The sequence below is a fragment of the Lepidochelys olivacea genome, assembly GCF_965140295.1.
Source record: "Lepidochelys olivacea isolate rLepOli2 genome assembly, chromosome: 7".
Lineage (NCBI taxonomy): Eukaryota > Metazoa > Chordata > Testudines > Cheloniidae > Lepidochelys > Lepidochelys olivacea.
The window spans coordinates 94,647,455-94,666,826 of NC_140417.1; the positions used below are offsets into that span (position 1 = coordinate 94,647,455).

The 19,372-nt window shown below is 38.5% G+C and overlaps 1 protein-coding gene across 4 annotated transcripts in view; it reads left to right on the forward strand.

Moving 5' to 3' along the window:
- The window catches only part of IDE (insulin degrading enzyme), a 99,476-nt gene that overhangs the window by 62,247 nt on the left and 17,857 nt on the right, over positions 1-19,372 (forward strand). For all 4 annotated transcript variants that reach the window (XM_084634121.1, XM_084634118.1, XM_084634119.1 and 1 more), the window contains exons 16-21: positions 3,542-3,652; positions 6,258-6,378; positions 9,390-9,481; positions 13,083-13,194; positions 15,827-15,994; positions 18,489-18,761. In XM_084634121.1, the coding sequence (XP_084490247.1) occupies positions 3,542-3,652; positions 6,258-6,378; positions 9,390-9,481; positions 13,083-13,194; positions 15,827-15,994; positions 18,489-18,761 (877 nt within the window). The remainder of the gene's footprint in view (positions 1-3,541; positions 3,653-6,257; positions 6,379-9,389; positions 9,482-13,082; positions 13,195-15,826; positions 15,995-18,488; positions 18,762-19,372) is intronic.

Genomic DNA, 19,372 nt, shown 5'->3' on the forward strand with positions numbered 1-19,372 from the left:
TATATGTACATTTCTAAAACACACATTATTGTAGTATCTGAGTGTTCAAATTGTTTATGATCAACTCAAGCATATTATTTTATTATGACTATATATATATATATATATATATACACATATATATATCAACCTTTGTCATAAAATGCATTTTTGATATCTACTTCAAAATCATATGGTAGATTATTCAATGTTTTAATAGTAGTGGAGAAAAAATCCTTTCTACTATAGAGGATGAAATCTTCTATCTGGAGCTTCCAATCATAACTACAGTGTTTTATTCCTTCCTTGGAAAGATTGTCATTGCGTCCTGGAAGATTCATAGGAGGCACAAATGAGAGATAAGGGAATATAGAGGCAAAAACTAATGGACCTCTTAGATGTCTGTATATTAATGCAAGAAGTATGGAGAACAGGAAGAACTAGAAATATTAGTGAATAATCACAGTTATAACATAATTGGCATCACAGAAACTTGGTCGGATAATTCACATGACTGGAATATTGGTATAGAAGGATACAGCTTGTTCAGGAGGGACAGGCAGGGTGAAAAGAGAGAAGGTATTGTCTTGTATATCAACGATATATACACTTGCACTGAGATTGAGATAAAAGTGGGAGGCAGACCTGTTGAAAGTCTCTGAGTAAAGATAAAAGGGGTAAAAAACAAGAGTGATGTCATAGTAGGGGCCTACAATTGACCACTTAACCAGGAAAAAGAGGTAGATGAATTTTTTTTAAACTTTTTTATTACAGAAGTTAGAGAAAGCAACTAAGGGAGAGGCTATTTTAGATTTGATTTTGATAGGGAGGAACTGGTTGAGAATTTGAAGGTGAAAGGCAGTTGAGTGAAAGTGATCATGAAATGATGGAGTTCATGGTAGGAAAGAAGAAAGCGCAATACAGACGATGGACTTCAAGAAGGCAGACTTTTGCAACCCAGAGACTTGGTAGGTAAGATCCCATGGGAAGCAAATCTAAGAGGCAAAAAGAGTTAAGGAGAGTTGGCATTTTTTAAAGAGACACTGTTAAGGGCACAAGAGCAAATTATTCCAATGACTAGGAAAGATAGGAAGTATGATAAGAGAGCAACCTGGCGTAACCAGAAGATCTTCAATGACCTGAAACTCAAAAAGAGTCATACCAAAAGTGGAAAATAAGTCAAATTATGAAAGATGAATATTAAAAAATATATATATAAAAACCCATCAGAAGCTTGTAGGGACAAAATTAGAAACAAAACAAGATTTAACTAGCTATTCGACATAAGGGGTAACAAAAAGCATTTTACAAATACATTAGAAGCAAGACGAAGACCAAGGACAGGGTTGTCCCCTTACTTAATGAAGGTGGAAAGGCAATAAGAGAAAACACAGTGAAGGCTGAAGTGTTAAATGCCTTTTTTTTTCCCCCCCCCCAATTTTCACAAAAAAGGTTAGCAGTGATTGGATGAATAACATCACAGTAGGCTCTGAGTCTAAAATAGGAAAGGAAAAAAATATTAAGAATCATTTAGACAATTTAGATGTCTTTAAGTTGGCAGGATCTGGCTAAATACATCCTAGAACACGTAAGGAAATGACCAAAGATCTCTGAGCCATTAGTGATTATCTTTCAGAATTTGTGGCGGATGGGAGAGATTCAGAGGACTGGAAAACGGCAAATATAGTACTTATCTATAAAAAGGGGAATAAGGATAACCCAGGGAATTATAGACCAGTCAGTTTAACTTCAGTACCCAGACGCATAATGGGGCAAATAAACAATCAGTTTGTAAGCACCTAGAAAATAATAAAGTGATCAGTAATAGTCAACGTGGATTTGTCAGCAAATCATGTTAAACCAACATAATATCCTTCTTTGACAGGGTAACAAGCCTTGTGGATGGGGGGGAAGCAGGAGATGTGATATATCTTGACTTTAGTAAGACTTTTGATACTGTCTCCCATGACCTTGCAGCAAGAGAGATTTAGGTTAGACATTTGGAAAAACTGTTTCACCATAAGGTGGTTAAGGACTGGAACAGATTACCTAGGGCAGTGTTTTTCAAAGTTCAGGTACTGGGTCGCGGCATGTAAGGCACTGGGTCGCCGAGCTTAGCACCCAGGGACCCTTGTCACTCTGGTCAGCACCGCCGACCTGGACGTTAAAAGTCCCGTCAGCGGTGCTGCCCAGCTAAGGCAGGCTAGTGCCTACCTGTTCAGACACTGCACTGCGCCCTGGAAGCGGCCAGCAGTGGGTCCCGCTTCTAGGCAGGGGGGGCCACAGGGCTCCATGCGCTGCCCCTGCCCCGAGCATTAGCTCTGCACTCTGCTGGGGAGGGTAGGGGGTGCCTGCGGGTGAGAGCAGCGTGGAGCCCCAGCCCAGAGCCCACTCCCCGAACCCTCACCCCCATCTCCACCCCACAGCCCTCACCCCTGTATCCCAACCCTCTGCTCCAGCCCTGAGCCCCTCCCACACCCTGAGTCCCTCATCCCGAGCTCCATTGGGTCATGGGTATCAACAATTTTCTTCAACTGGGTTCCCAGAAAAAAAAGTTTGAAAACCACTGACCTAGGGAGTTTGTGGAATCTTTATCCTTGGAGATGTTTAAGAATGGGTTAGACAAACACCAGTCAGGGATGGTCTAGAAAATACTTAGTCCTGCCTCAGTTCAGGGGACTAGACTAGATGACCCATCAAGGTCCCTTCCAGTTGTATATTTCTATGATTCTGTGATCATAATGTGTGTCCCCCACTTTGGTTCCTGCAAACAGGACTTAGATCTTGTATTTTTCTTTGTTTGGAACCTTTTCTCATCAGATTCTTCATAGCATGAAATAATTATGTAGCCTTTCTTTGTATTTTATAGATATTCATTTTGTAATTTAGGTGATTAATACCATGTGCATATTACCCCATATGCAGCCTTATCAAGACTTTGTGTAGAGGTACCCATATCTCATAACATTTGAGACTAACACCCTGGGTTTTGTAAGCTAGCATCATACTGAATTTTATGACTGCAGGTGTCCACACTGACCCATGTCTCCTGCTATTATTTACTACCATCCCAGTAAAATATATTTATGGGTCATGAGGGAAATTTAAATATAGAGTTGAAAATAGGTTTCTGGGCTAACATTTGAGGAGAGTAGGAAGCTAGTTTTTATTACTATAATGAGAAGTCCATAGTGGAAAAATATTTTTGAGTACTTCAAACACACTTTACTGACTAGAGCCCGTACTAATAAACAGTTAGTCTATACTCCTACACATTGCTGCTTTATTAAGCTACAGTGAATTTATATTTGTCCTTTGCATGTAAAACCACCAAGACATACAGTATTGTCGTCTTCAATATTACACCAGCTTGTGAGAAAAATTGATTTTAAATTAAAATTAATCAAATATCTGTGGGGGTTTTTGGGGGGTTTTTTTGGTTTTTTCTTTCTAATTGTGATGTCTGAGTTTTAGGGCATTATAAACATGTACAATTTTTTTTTTTTTAGAAATTGCTCTTTGACTTTTCAAGTTTAAAGGAACTTATGCACTCTTTCCATAGCTTTCTGTAAAAGGTTATAATGACAAGCAGCATATCTTGTTAAAGAAGATCATTGAAAAAATGACCACCTTTGAGATTGATGAGAAAAGATTTGAAATTATCAAGGAAGCGGTAAGCTCTATGGAAATATAATGTGATTGGGATAATTTGAAACAGAATACATTGACTATGAGTGAAATGTGAACACTTTAATGGCAGTTGAGAGCTAAATCTGCCCAAAAGTATAGGGTGAAATCCTAGCCCACTGAAGTTGATGGGAGTTTTGCTGTTGGCTTCAGTTTGGTCAGAAGTTCACCCACAGTATTTAAATGACAGTTGTACATCTTCAAAAATATTGGCCGTACAGTCTTTATTCAGGCAAAATGTGTGGTAAACTTTTTCTAACTGTTGGATTATGCCTTTCATTTATAAAAGGAGTAGAACAGTGCCTCTCAAACTTTTCCATATTCCGATCCCATTTACAACAAGAAAAAGATTTAGGATTTCAATCTGATCTAGCCATAAAGAAACAGGATAGATAGGAGGGATGGTTGTGACCCCTCTGGACCCAGGGGATCATAACCCATTTCATGGTATAGGATATGCAGTACATGGATATGCAGAATTCCGGAAGTGAAAATTGGCACAAAATTCAGTGATCCATATTTATATACTGCATTTTACAAATTTTTTTTTAAACTTTTGAAATAGGTTACAACTTCTGTTACTTCTGTTAGTCCAATCTAGAAATGTAATTATTTACATTGGAGTTGCATACATGAGAAGAGAGCATTATATCATGTAACAGGAAACTTTTAATTTTAATATTCAAATAGGTGAATATCAAATATAAGGAAGATTTAGTCCAGTATCGGGGTCTATATATCTGTGGCACGTTGAATCTCATTACTGTGGTAAACTGACACACATGGCAGCATAAAACAGATAAAAATTAAGTTTAAAACTAAGGAATACCCCAAAGAAATTTCTAAATATTTCTATGTATACATTATCTATAATGCATACTTCTTGGGGATTTTCCTTTATGTATTATGAGATATTTTCTCATTTATGTCTCTAGAACTCAGAACTCAGAATTTGCTTTTCATTATTTTGCATATTTTGTGAGTATGTACAATTTTTATTGTCTTTATATCCATGTGTGTAATAACATAAAGGAAAAACCAAAAAATATCAAAATCTAAAGAGGAAAAGTTGCATTTTCTTCTCCCACAAGCTCATCCATGTTAAGAAAGGGTCAGCTCCTTTTTTCTTATAAAGTAGGTGAAAGTGGGAATGCATTCTTCACCAGCTTTTTCCTCTTTGTCTCAGAAACACAGAAAGAAAGACAAAATGCAAGGGATGTGGTGCCATCAGCCCTCCAAAGCTGATTCCAGTCTACTGCTGGGAACCCCCACCCTTCCCTTATATGAAGGTTAAGGGGCTGGGGAAAGGGGGTTGTCTCTTTGCTGCAGCAGACACTTGGAGCCCTAAGCTTATTCCCCCTTTTCTTTAGGGGATGCCTTCCCCTAAATCCACTTCCAGTTTTACACAGAACTGGACCCCTATGGAATGAGTAGCAGCATACACTTGTTGGCACTTGCTAAATTGTGACATCTTGAACCTTACCTCCTGATCTACTCTATTAGGTCCCTGAGCTGCTATGGTGAAGGGAAAAAAAATCACACACACACATGCACACTCCCCCTTACTGCCAGATTAGCCATGGTGGGGTGTAAGTCATTCCTAATTATAAATGAGGCAATTTGTACAATGCCCATAACTGAGCGAAAAATCCAGTCCTAAACTAATCCTGGGTTAGGAGGGGGCTCAGGCTGGAGGGAGTAGGATTTATATACTCTCTCCAGATGTGCAGGGGGACAGTGGGTTACCTAAGTCCTACTCACCTGCCTGCAGGCTTAGGTGATGCCTGCCACCCCTTCCCAATTCCCAAGAGAGGGACTCTTAAAGGAGACACTTCCCCTTTTTTCCTGTCAGTCCAGACAAAGCCCCCTCACCTTATGGTCATAGAGGTTGCATTTCCCACCTACCCACTGGCCTCTGAAAAACAGCTGACTTTCTCTTGTGAAATGGAGGATATGCTTACCTGTGGCTGTATGGACCCAGTAGATCCCACGTTGCCAAGACTGTTAGCTTGTTCTTTCCATTCTTTCTGTTCGAGGAGATGGCTGCGTTTGTTTTGCCTGGATGCAAACTGAGCAAAATAACAGTTGTCACAGCCCTGCTCCTTGCTCACAAAAATAGATTCTTTTCTTGTTCTTTTTGTATGTAGCTGTCCCTGCCTCTGTCTGACAGTGTGAGACTAGGGCACTGGACAATTAGTTATAGTTTGCAGCTAGCAATGAATTTGGTAATAGTTGCCACAGAATATATAGGCCTTGACTAGAATGATTGAAAATATTGGTTTGGAGTTATCTGTCATAATGAATTAATGGAAAATTGCACTCTGAGAATAAATGTTTTTTGTCAAAATTGAAACTAGCTTAGTTCCTAGCTTCTTCATCATGTAAGCAAAGCTACATCATCATGAGCATAGTTCAATCCAATTATTACGCTACTCAAGAAAGCACAAGTGTAGAATAGTAAGAATGTTGCCGGCATCTGGAATGTGGGGTTTTGGGTTGTTTACAAAGCCAAGTAGCTCAGGGGTGATGTTGCCGTTATATTCAGAAGCTGAGTTTTGTAATTATTGAATGTTCTATTTCAACCTTCTTAGTACATGCGATCACTTAACAACTTTCGAGCTGAACAGCCTCACCAGCATGCTATGTATTACCTCCGACTGTTGATGACAGAAGTTGCTTGGACCAAAGATGAATTAAAAGAAGCTCTAGATGGTGAGTTCCCCCTAATTTGTAACTTTTTCTTTTACCGTATTCACTATTTTAGCCTATTTTGACTTTGATCATGTTCAGAATCCTGAGCTTTGTATTGTTTCAGTAAAGTTAGGAGTTTCCGGTTTTGAATGGGAACATAGTCTGTTGTCCTCACAAGTAATTACTTAATCAACATTAATGGAGCTACATATTTTGAACTCTGAACCATATTTTGCAATGTTTGTACAGCAGTTGCTTCATAGTGATTTTAAAGTTTGAGAAACTTTAATTTTTTTAGTTATTAGTTAATGTAAGGAAAACCCAGTTTGGGAATTAAGATTTTTTTTTAAATTATGTATTTACTTTTTGATGACCACTGTCTCAAAAATATTTGGAAAAAAGCCTACAAACTTTTCATGCAAACAGTCCTTAATGAAGAACAGATCCCTTGCTATATTCACTGGGGAGCGTAATTTAAAATATAAAAGTTACCAACAACTTCAAAATAATCTGAGGATGTATCTATAATTTTAGCAGAGGCTAGTGAATTTTACATGTAGTACCCCACTCTGGCCTGACATGAGAATGGGGTGCTGTTGGAGCAATCTGCAGAAAGAAGATGGTGAATATCTCCTTAGACCACCCCTAGCAAATCTTCCAGAAGATGTAAATTAGGGCCAAATCTAGCTTGCCTTTCTCATGCAAGTTTTGACTTTTGTGGGACGACTCATATTAGTGAAGTGGGCTGGATTTGCTCCTCTATTTTTATCTTTGTAGCTGCTTCCCATCTTCTAATTTTCAGACATCTTACCACCCTATTAAACCAGCCCTACCAAATACTGCTTTCAGCTGAATGCCATCATGAGCAAAGATGTGAATTTACCCTTCCCTCACCATGTTTCCCTCAGTGAGATATTTATAGAGGTGAGTGTGCACGTCTTGTACACTTGCTACTGAGGCAGGCTTAAAATATACTGGGCACTGTATACCTTTTAATTATTGCAAGAAAAAGCTTTTACCAGAAAAATATCAGCAACAAAATTTTTTTTAAAAATGTATAAATCTTTTCCAACAGGAACTCTTGGGAATACCTCTGTATTTGTACAGTGAGGCCCTGATTCTGATTGGCTTCTGCATAGTGCTGCAGTATAGTTATTTCATCATTCTTGGTTGATGTATTGAACTCTAAAAGATGCCAATGAAAAATAATGTTTTTAGAGGGAAAGAAAAAATCCAGTATGGTCAGAAACTGACTATACTTTATATTGTTGCATTCCACTATTAAGGTTCTGATCCTGAAGCTGCTCCATGCAAGCAGTCCTCTGTACACGCTATAGGGGGCTTTAGGGTTGCCGATTTTGGTTGGATTTATTCCTGGAGGTTTCACCACATGACATAATCTTTAATGTAAGATTAATCTTTAATTCCTGGAGACTCCAGGCCAATCTTGGAGGTTGGCAACCCTAGACTTTATACTAGTGCATGGGCCGACTGTACAGAGTAGCTTTGGGTCTGGGCCCTAAATGTTTTGTTCTGTTGTCTGTACAGTGTTAAGTAAGGTGACTATCAATGGGCCCTACCGAAGTCAGTGGCAAAACTAGCATTAATTTCAGCGAGAGCAGGGTCAGCCCGATAAAGGGTATTCCCTTCCTCTTCCTAGGAATTGCAGATCCTTTTTTATTTACTGACTTCTGTCCCTTAATGTAATCTATTTAAAGTTTAATACTGAGTGTATTTAACATGGCAATTTAACACTGAATTGCTATTCAAAGAGGTTAAAGTCTAATTGTCTTGCAACATTAAAGTTCTGCTTGAGGGACAATGATTTTTTGGTTTGATTTTTTTACTACCATCATCCTCACCACCACTACCAGATGACCCCAGCCCTATGTACTGCTGACAAATGTTTCTTAAGTCAGAATTAAGAGACTAATTACACAAACAATAAGAGACCCCTGGCCTTTTCCAGGAGACAGTTTAAATATAAGCTATGACTAAAGAAGTGAGAGCAACTAATAATTGATGTGGGGTGAGGAAAGAAGTGGAAATGGTGTGTGTTTTTTGGGAGGGCGTTCGTCGGGGTTGAAGTAAGAGGAAAAATTATTGGAAAAAGTATTAATATTTTTAGGATAAAAATATCTACCTATCTTAGCTACTTGTATACCCCCCCCCATTACAATAGTAACTCAGAGCCTCACAGTCTTTAATGTATTTATCCTCAGAACACACCTTTGAGATAGGAAAGTGTGATTATCCCCATTTTACAGATAAGAAAATGAGGCACAGAGAGAATAAGGGACTTTTCCTAGGTCACACAGGGAGGCTATGGCAGAGCCAGTGATTGGACCCCAGGTCTCCTGGCTCCAAAGTCTGTGCCGTTACCAAGGGACTGTCTTAGTCTGCTGATTCTGCCTATTGATTCTAATATGTAAATTGTATTTTGCTTTATGGACAAGAGTAATACTGATTGTAAAAGTGTTTAAAATATGAAAATCAGGTAGGTGTGTGTGTGTGTGTGTGTACGTACGTAAGTACAGGTATATATATTGTAAATTAATAATTTTTTGTGTATGATTTATTGCTAATTACCATCAGACGATGAAATTTGAGTTCAGAAATTATTTAGTCTAGATAGTAATGTACTGTAACTTCCAGAAGGATAAGCCACATGTTCTTTATGTAGTTAATAGCTACAGCTTTATCTCTCAGCCCGACCTAAATGATGGTAACTGTTTTCTCTGGAGAGTGAATGTGTGTTCAGCATGATTGGAGAGCAGGGATGTTGTTTTTCTTAGTGGAATCTGGGTCAGATGCTATGTGAATTCTAAGCAAAGCAAACTATGCAATGAGTGCTGATATTTAAACCTGGAAATTTTCCAACAATGAATTTTTAAGGGAAAATCCAAAGCTTTTGATGATTGTGATTTTCCCTTTTCTCCAAGAAACACATCCTATCTGCTGATGATGAGGTCAATTCCCTCTAATGTAAAAAAATCATGTGATTGATTTAACTATCTGTTTATCTATTCTAGATGTCACTCTTCTCCGCCTCAAGGCCTTTATATCTCAACTGTTGTCACGGTTACACATCGAGGCTCTTCTCCATGGCAATATAACAAAACAGGTCTGATATTTTCTTTAATAGAAACAGTGTGTATTAAAAACAGGATTTAAAACCAATGGTTTATTTAATCTTCCCAAATTTTAAAACAATTTTTGCCAAATATGATTTCATAGTCTTCACTTAATTTTTAGCTGTTTTACAGCAAGTATATCATGATGACGTTTTTTCTGCTCTGTCAGGCTCAATGTCCCTTTGAACGCTGGTGTTTGAGATTTACTGTAATAGAAAACAGCTTATGATCTAAATATTTTAAAGTCTGCATTGCATGTCATTACAGTAAATAATTAGACTGCAAAAGTAACTGCTACAGATCCTGGTTTTCCATTTACAAGCTTCAGACATGGGACTGAGCTGACTAGCAAAGGTTAAAAAAATCAGAATCCTTCAAAGTGAAGCATCTAGTACAAGGCTAAGGTGTGTAGGTCCATAAATCAGACTTCTAGTTCCTTTTCCTTGTGCGAGTAAGAGGGTACTGCTAGTAAGAGGCACAAACTGTTTAATGTGTCCTTCATTAAACCTGTAATGAGTTGCATGTCTGTATCACCTTTATCCAAAGATCTGAGTTCATTTACAAATACTGGATGTGACAATACCTTTGTGAGAGAGTTAAAATATTAAAATGGCTGCATCTATTCCCTTGGGGCTGATATAGCAGCATTCCCAATAGTATCATGACAGAAGTGCTTCTGTACTAGTCTAGTGAAAGTGCACTAGTACCAGACTATCTTAAAACCCTTCAGGTCAGCAGTGAGTGCACGGAGAGGAAAGTGGCCAGCAGCAGTGAGCGAAAGAGGGAAAGAGCCAGAAGGATAGGATATAGAAAGTTGGAGCTTTAAATAAGAGCTCCAGGAAAGTTGTGTTTCAATTTTTTTACATTTTTTGTCTGGAAATGTAAACTAAAGACTAATCCCATCTTCCTCCTAACCCCCTCTATATCTGAACAAGGTGTGATTAAATTCCTCTATAAAGCACCACAGAATTACTCAGGACTGAGCCCTGTGTTGTGCTGGCATGTATTATGCGAACCAATCATGAGAAAAAGTTGTTTTCTGGAAGCAGTCATGTGGGTGGCTATTGGAGAGAGAAAAATATATATCACTGCATATATGTATGGTGCATCTATGAATTTGGAGACCATGGTGATCAGAAATGAACCGCAAGCTTCTTCTGAGCTCCTTGCAATCTACCTGTATGCTTAGACTTCTATTCTGATGTTTGTAGTTTGCCACGGTAGGGTGTTGATTTCTGCTAATAGTAGGCAAATAGTGCTCACAGTGACACCAACGTGTTATACATATTCTATGGTAATTTGTTGTTTTCTAGAGTAGAATATATATTATATTATTTTGGCTTTACCTTGAAATTTCCTATATTTCCCTAATCCCTTTCCCCCCCTTTTTTTTCCCTTCATAAATTTACAGATCTTTTGCAGGTTTTCTGCAAGAGACCATTTTTGTGTTATGAGTTTACATAACAGAAACAGAGTAAGAGGTTTGGGCTTCTGCGTAGAATTTTGAAGCAGATTTTGTAATAAGTTGCTATACTTTTCAACATGTAATCCATGGCACTTAACAATCAAGCTGTTTGAAGTTACACATCTGCGTGAGGCCAGACTTCTAAAAAATGTTGGCATACATATTGTTCACACACACCGCATACCCCACCCCCACCCCAGCATCACAGTCAGGTTTTAAAGACTTTTTTCATTGAAGTGTAGTTTTTAATGTAATTTACTGAAATCCCTCCTTTTCTTTTCTTTTTTTAAAGACCAACTTTTCATAAAACCACCTTAACTTCAAATATCCTATGTATTTGATACTGTTTAGGTTGAAACTGTAGATTTACTGAAAATGGCTATAACTTTAGAACGGCTTAGGAATAAACACTGTATTGTGTATTTATAAAAAGCTAATTATATTTAAGGCAGTAAAAGAAAATCTGAATTTTTATCATTTTAAAATAACTATTTTAAGATCTCCTATTCAATTAAAATATTATTTAACATCCACATTTAATAACTAAAGCACAGCATTGTAGTCTACATCTGTGGGTATATTCACATATTGGAGCCTCTGGGTAAAATTTTCAGCAGTACCCAAGTGACTTAAGATTCTAAGGTTCTTTTTCAGAACTGACTAAGGAACTTAGGAGTCTAAGTCTCATGGAAAGTTGATTAGGCACTTTTATAAATTTTACTCCCTGTCTTTAGAACTATGACCAACATTGCATCCAAACTATGTTACTTCAGCATTTCCTGCCATATTAATTGTCGTGTATTGATGTTTGTATGTTGTATATTGTAGTGTATTTAAAAAAAAATCTGATGAAGTTTCTGAAAGAACAAATGAAGTTTATAGTTAGCAATTAAAAATGGTAACAGAGCTGGTCTGCTACCCTGCCACATGCCTGTACATACAAGGTCTTCTCTTTTCTTTTTTCACTTAATTATGTGTGATGTGTTTGTGGGCACCAAGGCACTAACTCAGCAAGGGCTATAAGCATGTCAGTCATCCCATCCCTATACAGTACACTACCTGCTTTAAATTCCATTGACTTCCGTGAGACTGAAGCTTGTGCTTAAGTGCTTTGACAAATAGGGGCAGGATTACTCATGTTTAAATGCTTTGTTGAATTAGGGTCTAAAAACTGCTTTCTGTAGCATCTCTGTATGCCAGCATAGCCTGCCAGGCTAGGAGAAGAAAATTTTAGTTGACTTTTCCCAGGGAAACCTGGATCTCAGATTTGAAGAATAAGAAAATATGGTTGTCCTAATATTTTTTACTCAAGATGCTCTAGTTTACTTTTGAAACTTTGTGTTGTCCCTCCCTAAAGGAAATATTTAGGATTTTAGGAAGCGATTCACCTAAGGGAGTTAGGAACTCGGTTCCCATTTATTTTTACTAGGAGTTGGAGCCTGATTCCATTTGACTTTTTTGAAAATTCCAGCCCTAAAGTCAGGCCCGCACCTTGTTAATCAGACAGTAAGTAAATTTCACTTGTGGAGACTGAGTTATCAGTTGTCAATGGCTGCTGGACAAAATTATTTTTCCTAGGCGCCTTACCAGCAGATGGAGACAGGAAAAAGAAATCTTGTGATTTTTATCCCCATATAAAAGGGACTACCTTGATCCCAACAGTCCTAACTCCACCAATGCAACAAAATGGGGTGAATAGCTGTGCTGGTATAGAAATACTTGGAGAAACCAAATTAACAGCTAGCAAAATGTCATTTGTATATATAAATTGGTTAGTTTGTATGCAGTTTTCAAGTTTGCATAGATAAATACTTCAAGGGTAAGAAAGTGAGAGCATATTAAGAATAGGTCCAAAATGTTTAGCTAAATGTGTAAAGATTAATGTAACTGAAGGTGTTCACCAGTAGTACCGGGTTATTATAAAATTAATAAATAATCTAATGTAGGGAAAATAATCTCACTTATTTCCACTTTATTTTTCACTTTCTTATACTTAGTTTTAAATTAACCATTCCAGTCCTGATTTTGCATCTCACCAAGAATAACTGTGGTCTTTCAGTGTGCTGCCAGATTTAGGATTGTCAAGGAATAAATAAAAAACCTGTAACTAATGTCTTCTTTTCCAGGCTGCATTAGGAATTATGCAAATGGTTGAGGACACTCTTATTGAGCATGCGCATACAAAGCCCCTCCTTCCCAGTCAGCTAGTAAGATACAGAGAAGTGCAGCTGCCTGACAGTAAGTTAAATCATTTTTTTTATATGTAATAAAGGAGGTAATTTAAAGCTGTTTCCTGGTGTCTTCTAATGACCTTTGAAGTGAATATTACCTGTAGTTTGTCTAAAAATCAACTTCAAATGATTTTGCGCTGTAAATCTTGCAGAATTAAATGGGAAATATCATTATATGAAAAGTCGTATATGTAGGTCTGTAACTTTAATCTTTCTGTTATGCTCAGTAACTGTTTTGTAGAACTATAAAATAGTATTTAGCTGCTTAATATATTAGAGTGTTGATGTGAAGGATGAATACAGACATGTGGCTTGCACAGCAGTTTGAAGCAAAATAACATTAAAGTAAAAACTGTTCTTCAAGTGGACGCAGACCTGTATTCCATTAGGGGTGTGCATGCTTAGTGCGCTGGAGCCAGAGGTTTTGCCTAGCCATACCCGTAGAGGGGCAGCACTCATGGTGGTGGCCCCACCCTGACCCCTTCCCACCCCCCAGTTCCTTCTTACCGCCCATGGCTGGAGTGGGAGCTCTGTGTGGTATAACCTTACATCCTCGCAATCAGATTTAGTGTAGTTTTTTATTGTATATAGTTAGTGTTAACTTTTTAGTAGGTTTTTTTCCCTGTTGATACCCTCACCAGGATTTAAACACTGTCCTTCGTGTGGGGGAGTGATCTCTAACAACGATCCCCACACGCGGTGCCTGCTCTGTCTTGGCAAGGACCACCTTAAAGAGCATTGTTTGATCTGCAGATTGTTCAATAAAAGGACTCAGGTGGCCTGGGACTTTCACCTCGAGCAGGCCATGCAGCCTGATCCAGTACAGAGGCCTTCATCAGGCTCCGAGACTGTGACCGCTTCCCGTGCGGGAGTAGGTGCCTCTCTGAAGAGGTGGAGAAGCTGTTACCTGTCAACTGTGCCAAAGAAATGTCACATAAGACCAGCCATGACCACTCTAGTTCTCGGGGTAACTCTTCTGCCTCCTTCAGGAAGAGTGTAGACTGACATGGAGCCGGTGGCGGTGGGCAGGAAGGCAGGCATGGGTGCCTGTGACCCTTCCCCTGTACTGAGTGGGTAGGTCAGAAACCACCACCGGGCATCCGTTGAGTCTGTTACCGATGAGAGAAATACCAGTACAGACTGTGTTTATCCCGACCTCGCCATTGGTCTAGGATTTTTCCAGGGCTGTGCCATCTATAGCCTGTCCAATGGAGCGAGCCACTGAACCTCGTGCCTGTTGGCACCACATCTCAGCACTCCCCTTCCAGTAGTAGGGATAGAGATGGTATCAGAATTGGTATGGGGGGACCCCAGTACCAGGAAACTCCTCTGCACTGCTGCAGTTGTGCCGCATATGCTTCCCTGGCAGCTTTCACCACCCTTGGCATCAGAACAGTGGGGCACTCTGGTGCCGTTATTCACATTGGGACCAACACTGCTGTGCAGTTTTTTCTTTCGCTTTTTGCTTTTTCTTTCTCTCAATAGCTCTAGCATCTTGGTGTGGAACTTTGAAATTTGGCAGGGACAAAGTACCCATGTCAAAGATGTGCCAACATTCTTCTGGCTTTGCCCATGCATGCATATGGTAGTCGACTCAAATTTTATGTTTTGTGTGTAGGTGCATGTGAAATATAATGTGAGCCCTCCCTCATTCTACACAGTCAAAGTGAGAACCCTGCCTCATTCTGTATGAGGTATTAGTGTACACATTGAATGACCAGAGCTCCTTGAGAGCGACTTTCGTTTTTTGCATTTGTATACTCAGTGATGTGCTGCCTTTGCTTCATTGAGTAAAGTGTAATTTCTATCCAAATAACTTCTTGCCATGTCTAACAGCTGATTATTTTTTAACCTAGGGTGATTTTACAGAATTTATTTATAGTACCCAAATTTTTTTGCACTGCCAAAGAGTCAAGATTTAAGCAATAATTACTACAGAGATTGAAGACAATTCCCGAGAATATGTACAAATAGATAGCTAATATACAGCCAAAGGCCATAATCTCTAGCTGATCATTAGCCTAGAGGAAATGCCATGTACCAAAGAAGCTATTGGTATTACTCATTGAATTAATTTTAATGCTTTATAAATCTGTTGGATTGACTGTTGTAGAAATTGAAGTCCTCTGTTTACAGAACAAATAAAGCATGGGAGAGGCAGTGCAACCTTCCCCTCCAACCACACAAATGCACCTCAACCCTGATCCATAGGGACCACCCCTAGGTAGGGATTAGATGGGTGCAGCAGTCTCCAAGTCTAATCAGTGGGAAATCAGCAGAGTCATTTGAGATCGTTATAAGAGAGGAGGCATCGGCATGGTGTTCTCTGTGACGACCCTTGGCTTTTGGAATTCACTTACCGATTTGACTCGCCAGGCTAGGATTTGTTAACCTTGTGAACATACTGTAAAAATCTTTCTCCCACAGGTTAGTAAACAGGTTGCCTGATTATTAATAGAAGATCTGCTTTGCGTCTTTTTCTTGTAATCAGAGTCTATCTGCAGATAGACTGTTTGTTTTTTCTCCTTGGACTCTATTTGGGAAGGGGGGAGTGGGGGTGGGTGGGTGGGTGTGTGTGTGTGTGTGAGGTTCTCTCTCTCTCTCTCTCTCTCTCTAATTACTTTAACTTTATCTTTTAGGAGGTTGGTTTGTCTATCAACAGAGGAATGAAGTTCATAACAACTGTGGCATAGAAATATATTACCAAACAGATATGCAGAGTACCTCTGAGAATATGTTTTTGGAGCTCTTCTGTCAAATTATATCAGAGCCTTGCTTCAACACTCTGCGTACCAAGGAACAGTTAGGTGAGTTTTCCCAGAGTTATCCTCCATATCTCAGTAATAAATAAGGATAAGTATGACGATAGACTTTCTATAGCTCTGCTGCTACCCTTCTCCCTGAATGCCATTTAAAGGACATTTGGTAAATAAATGTTGTTTTAACTAATGGAGATCCCGAAGAATATACAGTTCACAAAGGTAAACTGAGATGAAGCAAGCATAGATTTTAAGATCAAGACTGAAATATTTGAAGACTGCCTCACTCCAGAAAAAAATGGTGTCTAATGGTTATATGGAAGTCACCTCATCTAAAGCTCTGAATGACAGGAGAGGATGGAATTATTAGATCAGCTTCCCAAAGCTAGATGACTGTCAGAAGAAAACTGAGCAGTACTGAGAATCGGTGACACTAAGGACTAAAAAGCCTTTATGAGAAGTGGTAAGCAATAATGCTTACAAAGCCATAGGTATGACTCATGGTTAGTAAGGATGTGACTGCACATGTATCAGAGCTAATTCAAATGAAATTTTTCACCAGTGCCTCTACAACTCTCGGATTCCTCTCCCACCTCAGAGACAGAGCCACTGTTTGCCCGTGATTTATCCAGTGGCTGCTATTAGATTAGGCAGAGAGACTACCAGACAAGAGAGTTTAAATTATCAAATTGCAACAAAATGAAAAAAATGAAGCCTCACGGTCTCCTAGCTGAGTTCCTTAAATTGCATTCATTAAACTTGCCTCTCTGGTAGGCCTGGTGTTTACAATAGTAAAACCACTCTTCCTTTCACAAAGCTGTCATTGCCCTTTCTTCCACAACACACAGTACACATAGAATGGTCTTTTTTAGATGGCATGCCAGGCCACAAATCATACCTTAAAGAATCACTTTTAGCTTAAAGCCTACATATAATTCTTTGGAGCATGAACTATATCCATATCCTCCTTAGTACAGCACATAGTACATTTTGCGTGCTACTGTAATGACAACAATAAAAACTATTATGTGGATAGAACTTTTTCATTATGAAGGATCCTATTCTTAGGTAAACTAATGCTATGTTTGAAGTACAAGTGACCCACAATGTAAGCAGTATGGGGTGGGGGGGGGGGCGGGGAGGGGGGTTGCATGAAAATGGAGAATACCGAGCACAAAATGCCCTGCTAGGCTGAGTAAAGACTTTGAGTAAATCCCACATCCATCCAATATTATATTATGATGTAAGTTATCAACTTGGAAAAGAGATCTTCCAAAATGAATATTAATTTGGAGAGAGAAAAAAGGTAATAAAAGACCAATAGGGTTCTAACTTAAACCTATGTAAACATGGACATGAACAGTTAAGGGATCACGTTTCTAGTATCTAGGCACAGCTCTGTACAGCTGCATAATGTTACAGATAGGGCCCATTGTGTGTAATAGAGGTATTAACCCAGTGTTGGAGATTTGATCATTTTACTAAGAATTTCCCTTTTCGTATGGATTTCAACAAGGATCACTGTCCTCCTTCTGTCCTGAGAATCTTAAAGTTTTAAACCATAGGATATTTTTCAGTATATAATACACTGAGAGAGTAGTACAGCTTTATAGAGGAAACAACTGCTGGAATGTTAACCATAACATGGCTATAGTAATGGACAATGAATAGGACCATTTAGTAAAATTCATTTTTATAGTCGGTAGAATGAATTCCAAAATCATTTCTGTGCATTGCTATGTGTAAATTGCCCACAGTTGTACCAAACCTCAGTGGTGAATGTTTAACATGGAAAAAATTACTTCAAAATGAGACTGTTCCACTGCTGTGTGTGTGCATGTGTGTGTAATGAAAGTTTATAAAACTGAGAAGTAGTAACTAGATATAAAATAGACAGAGAGTCCTGTGGCACCTTATAGACTAACAGATGTATTGGAGCATAAGCTTTCGTGGATGAATACCCACTTCATCGGATGCTGGGTATTCATCCATGAAAGCTTATGCTCCAATATGCCTGTTAGTCTATAAAGTGCCACAGGACTCTTAGTCTGGATCTGTAAAAGCGGCAAACATGGCTACCCCTCTGATACTCGATATAAATAGTAGATCTAAGTAATTATTCTGAATGCTCAACCTAATAACACTTATTATCTGGGTATCAGAAACTATTAATGACAAACAACCTTTCTTCATTCTTTTTTTTTTTTCTCCTCTCTAGGGCAACCACATCTATTTTGGGAAATAAAAGAAAACTTTGAAAAATACAAGATGTAGCTTATATTTTTTGAACACTGCAATGTTTTATTCATGGAATCACACACAATGTAAAATCATACATTCATTTCTAGTGTGTGACACTTCGAATAACATGCTAAAATATGGGGTAGGGTGTATTTCCTGTTGACAAATAAGGAACAGAAGGTCACTGTATCATGCATTGTTAATAGCCAGAATTCACTGAAGAGAAGGCAAATTGAAACTTTTTTACTGGACATAGATATAGATGTAGTTAACCAGTTGCAATTTTTTCTTTTTTGTCAAGGTTACATTGTGTTCAGTGGTCCGCGACGGGCTAATGGCATACAAGGACTGCGATTTATTATTCAGTCAGAAAAACAACCGCACTACTTAGAAAGCAGGGTTGAAGCTTTCCTAAAAACTATGGAGAAGTGCATTGAAGACATGTCAGAGGAGGCCTTCCAGAAACATATCCAAGCTTTAGCAATTCGTCGTCTAGACAAACCAAAGAAGTTGTCTGCAGAGTGTGCTAAATACTGGGGAGAAATAATTTCCCAGCAGTATAACTTTGACAGAGGTAAGAAAAACAGAAAATTGTTTATCAGGTGAAAATGTGGAATTGAGGGCTGAAGTGCTGAAACATACTATTAGTTCCACTTGTATTTAAATATAAAACAATTTAATAACTGAAAATTCTTGCATTTCTCTTATCCACTTGTCACAGAAATTTACACAAATATTCTGCAGGAATCTCTCAGGGACACAATAGATAACTTGAAAGGCAAGAAAAAAAAGAGGAGTCAAATATACTTTGCATTTTCAGTAAAGATAATGGGTGAAATTCTGGCCTCACTGAAGTCAATGGGAAAACGCCTATTGACTTTAACAGGGGCACTATTTCACCCAATATATTATAAACCCCACAGGGGACTCCACTTAAAATGTTTAACAGTTTAATTAGGACAGTTCAGGCTATTAATGAATGCAACTATATAAAGGAGAGAGCTGAGAGCAGGTAACACTTCTCTTACAACTGGAAAACTTACAGGTTTTGCACTGATATTAACACTGTAGGCCCAGATAAGCAAGTATCTTTAAAAAGTTCTGCATCACTTGTTTCTAAAAGTAACATTTGATTGCAAATTGGCTACAACTACAGCTGCACTGAATAGGAGTGAATTTATTAGG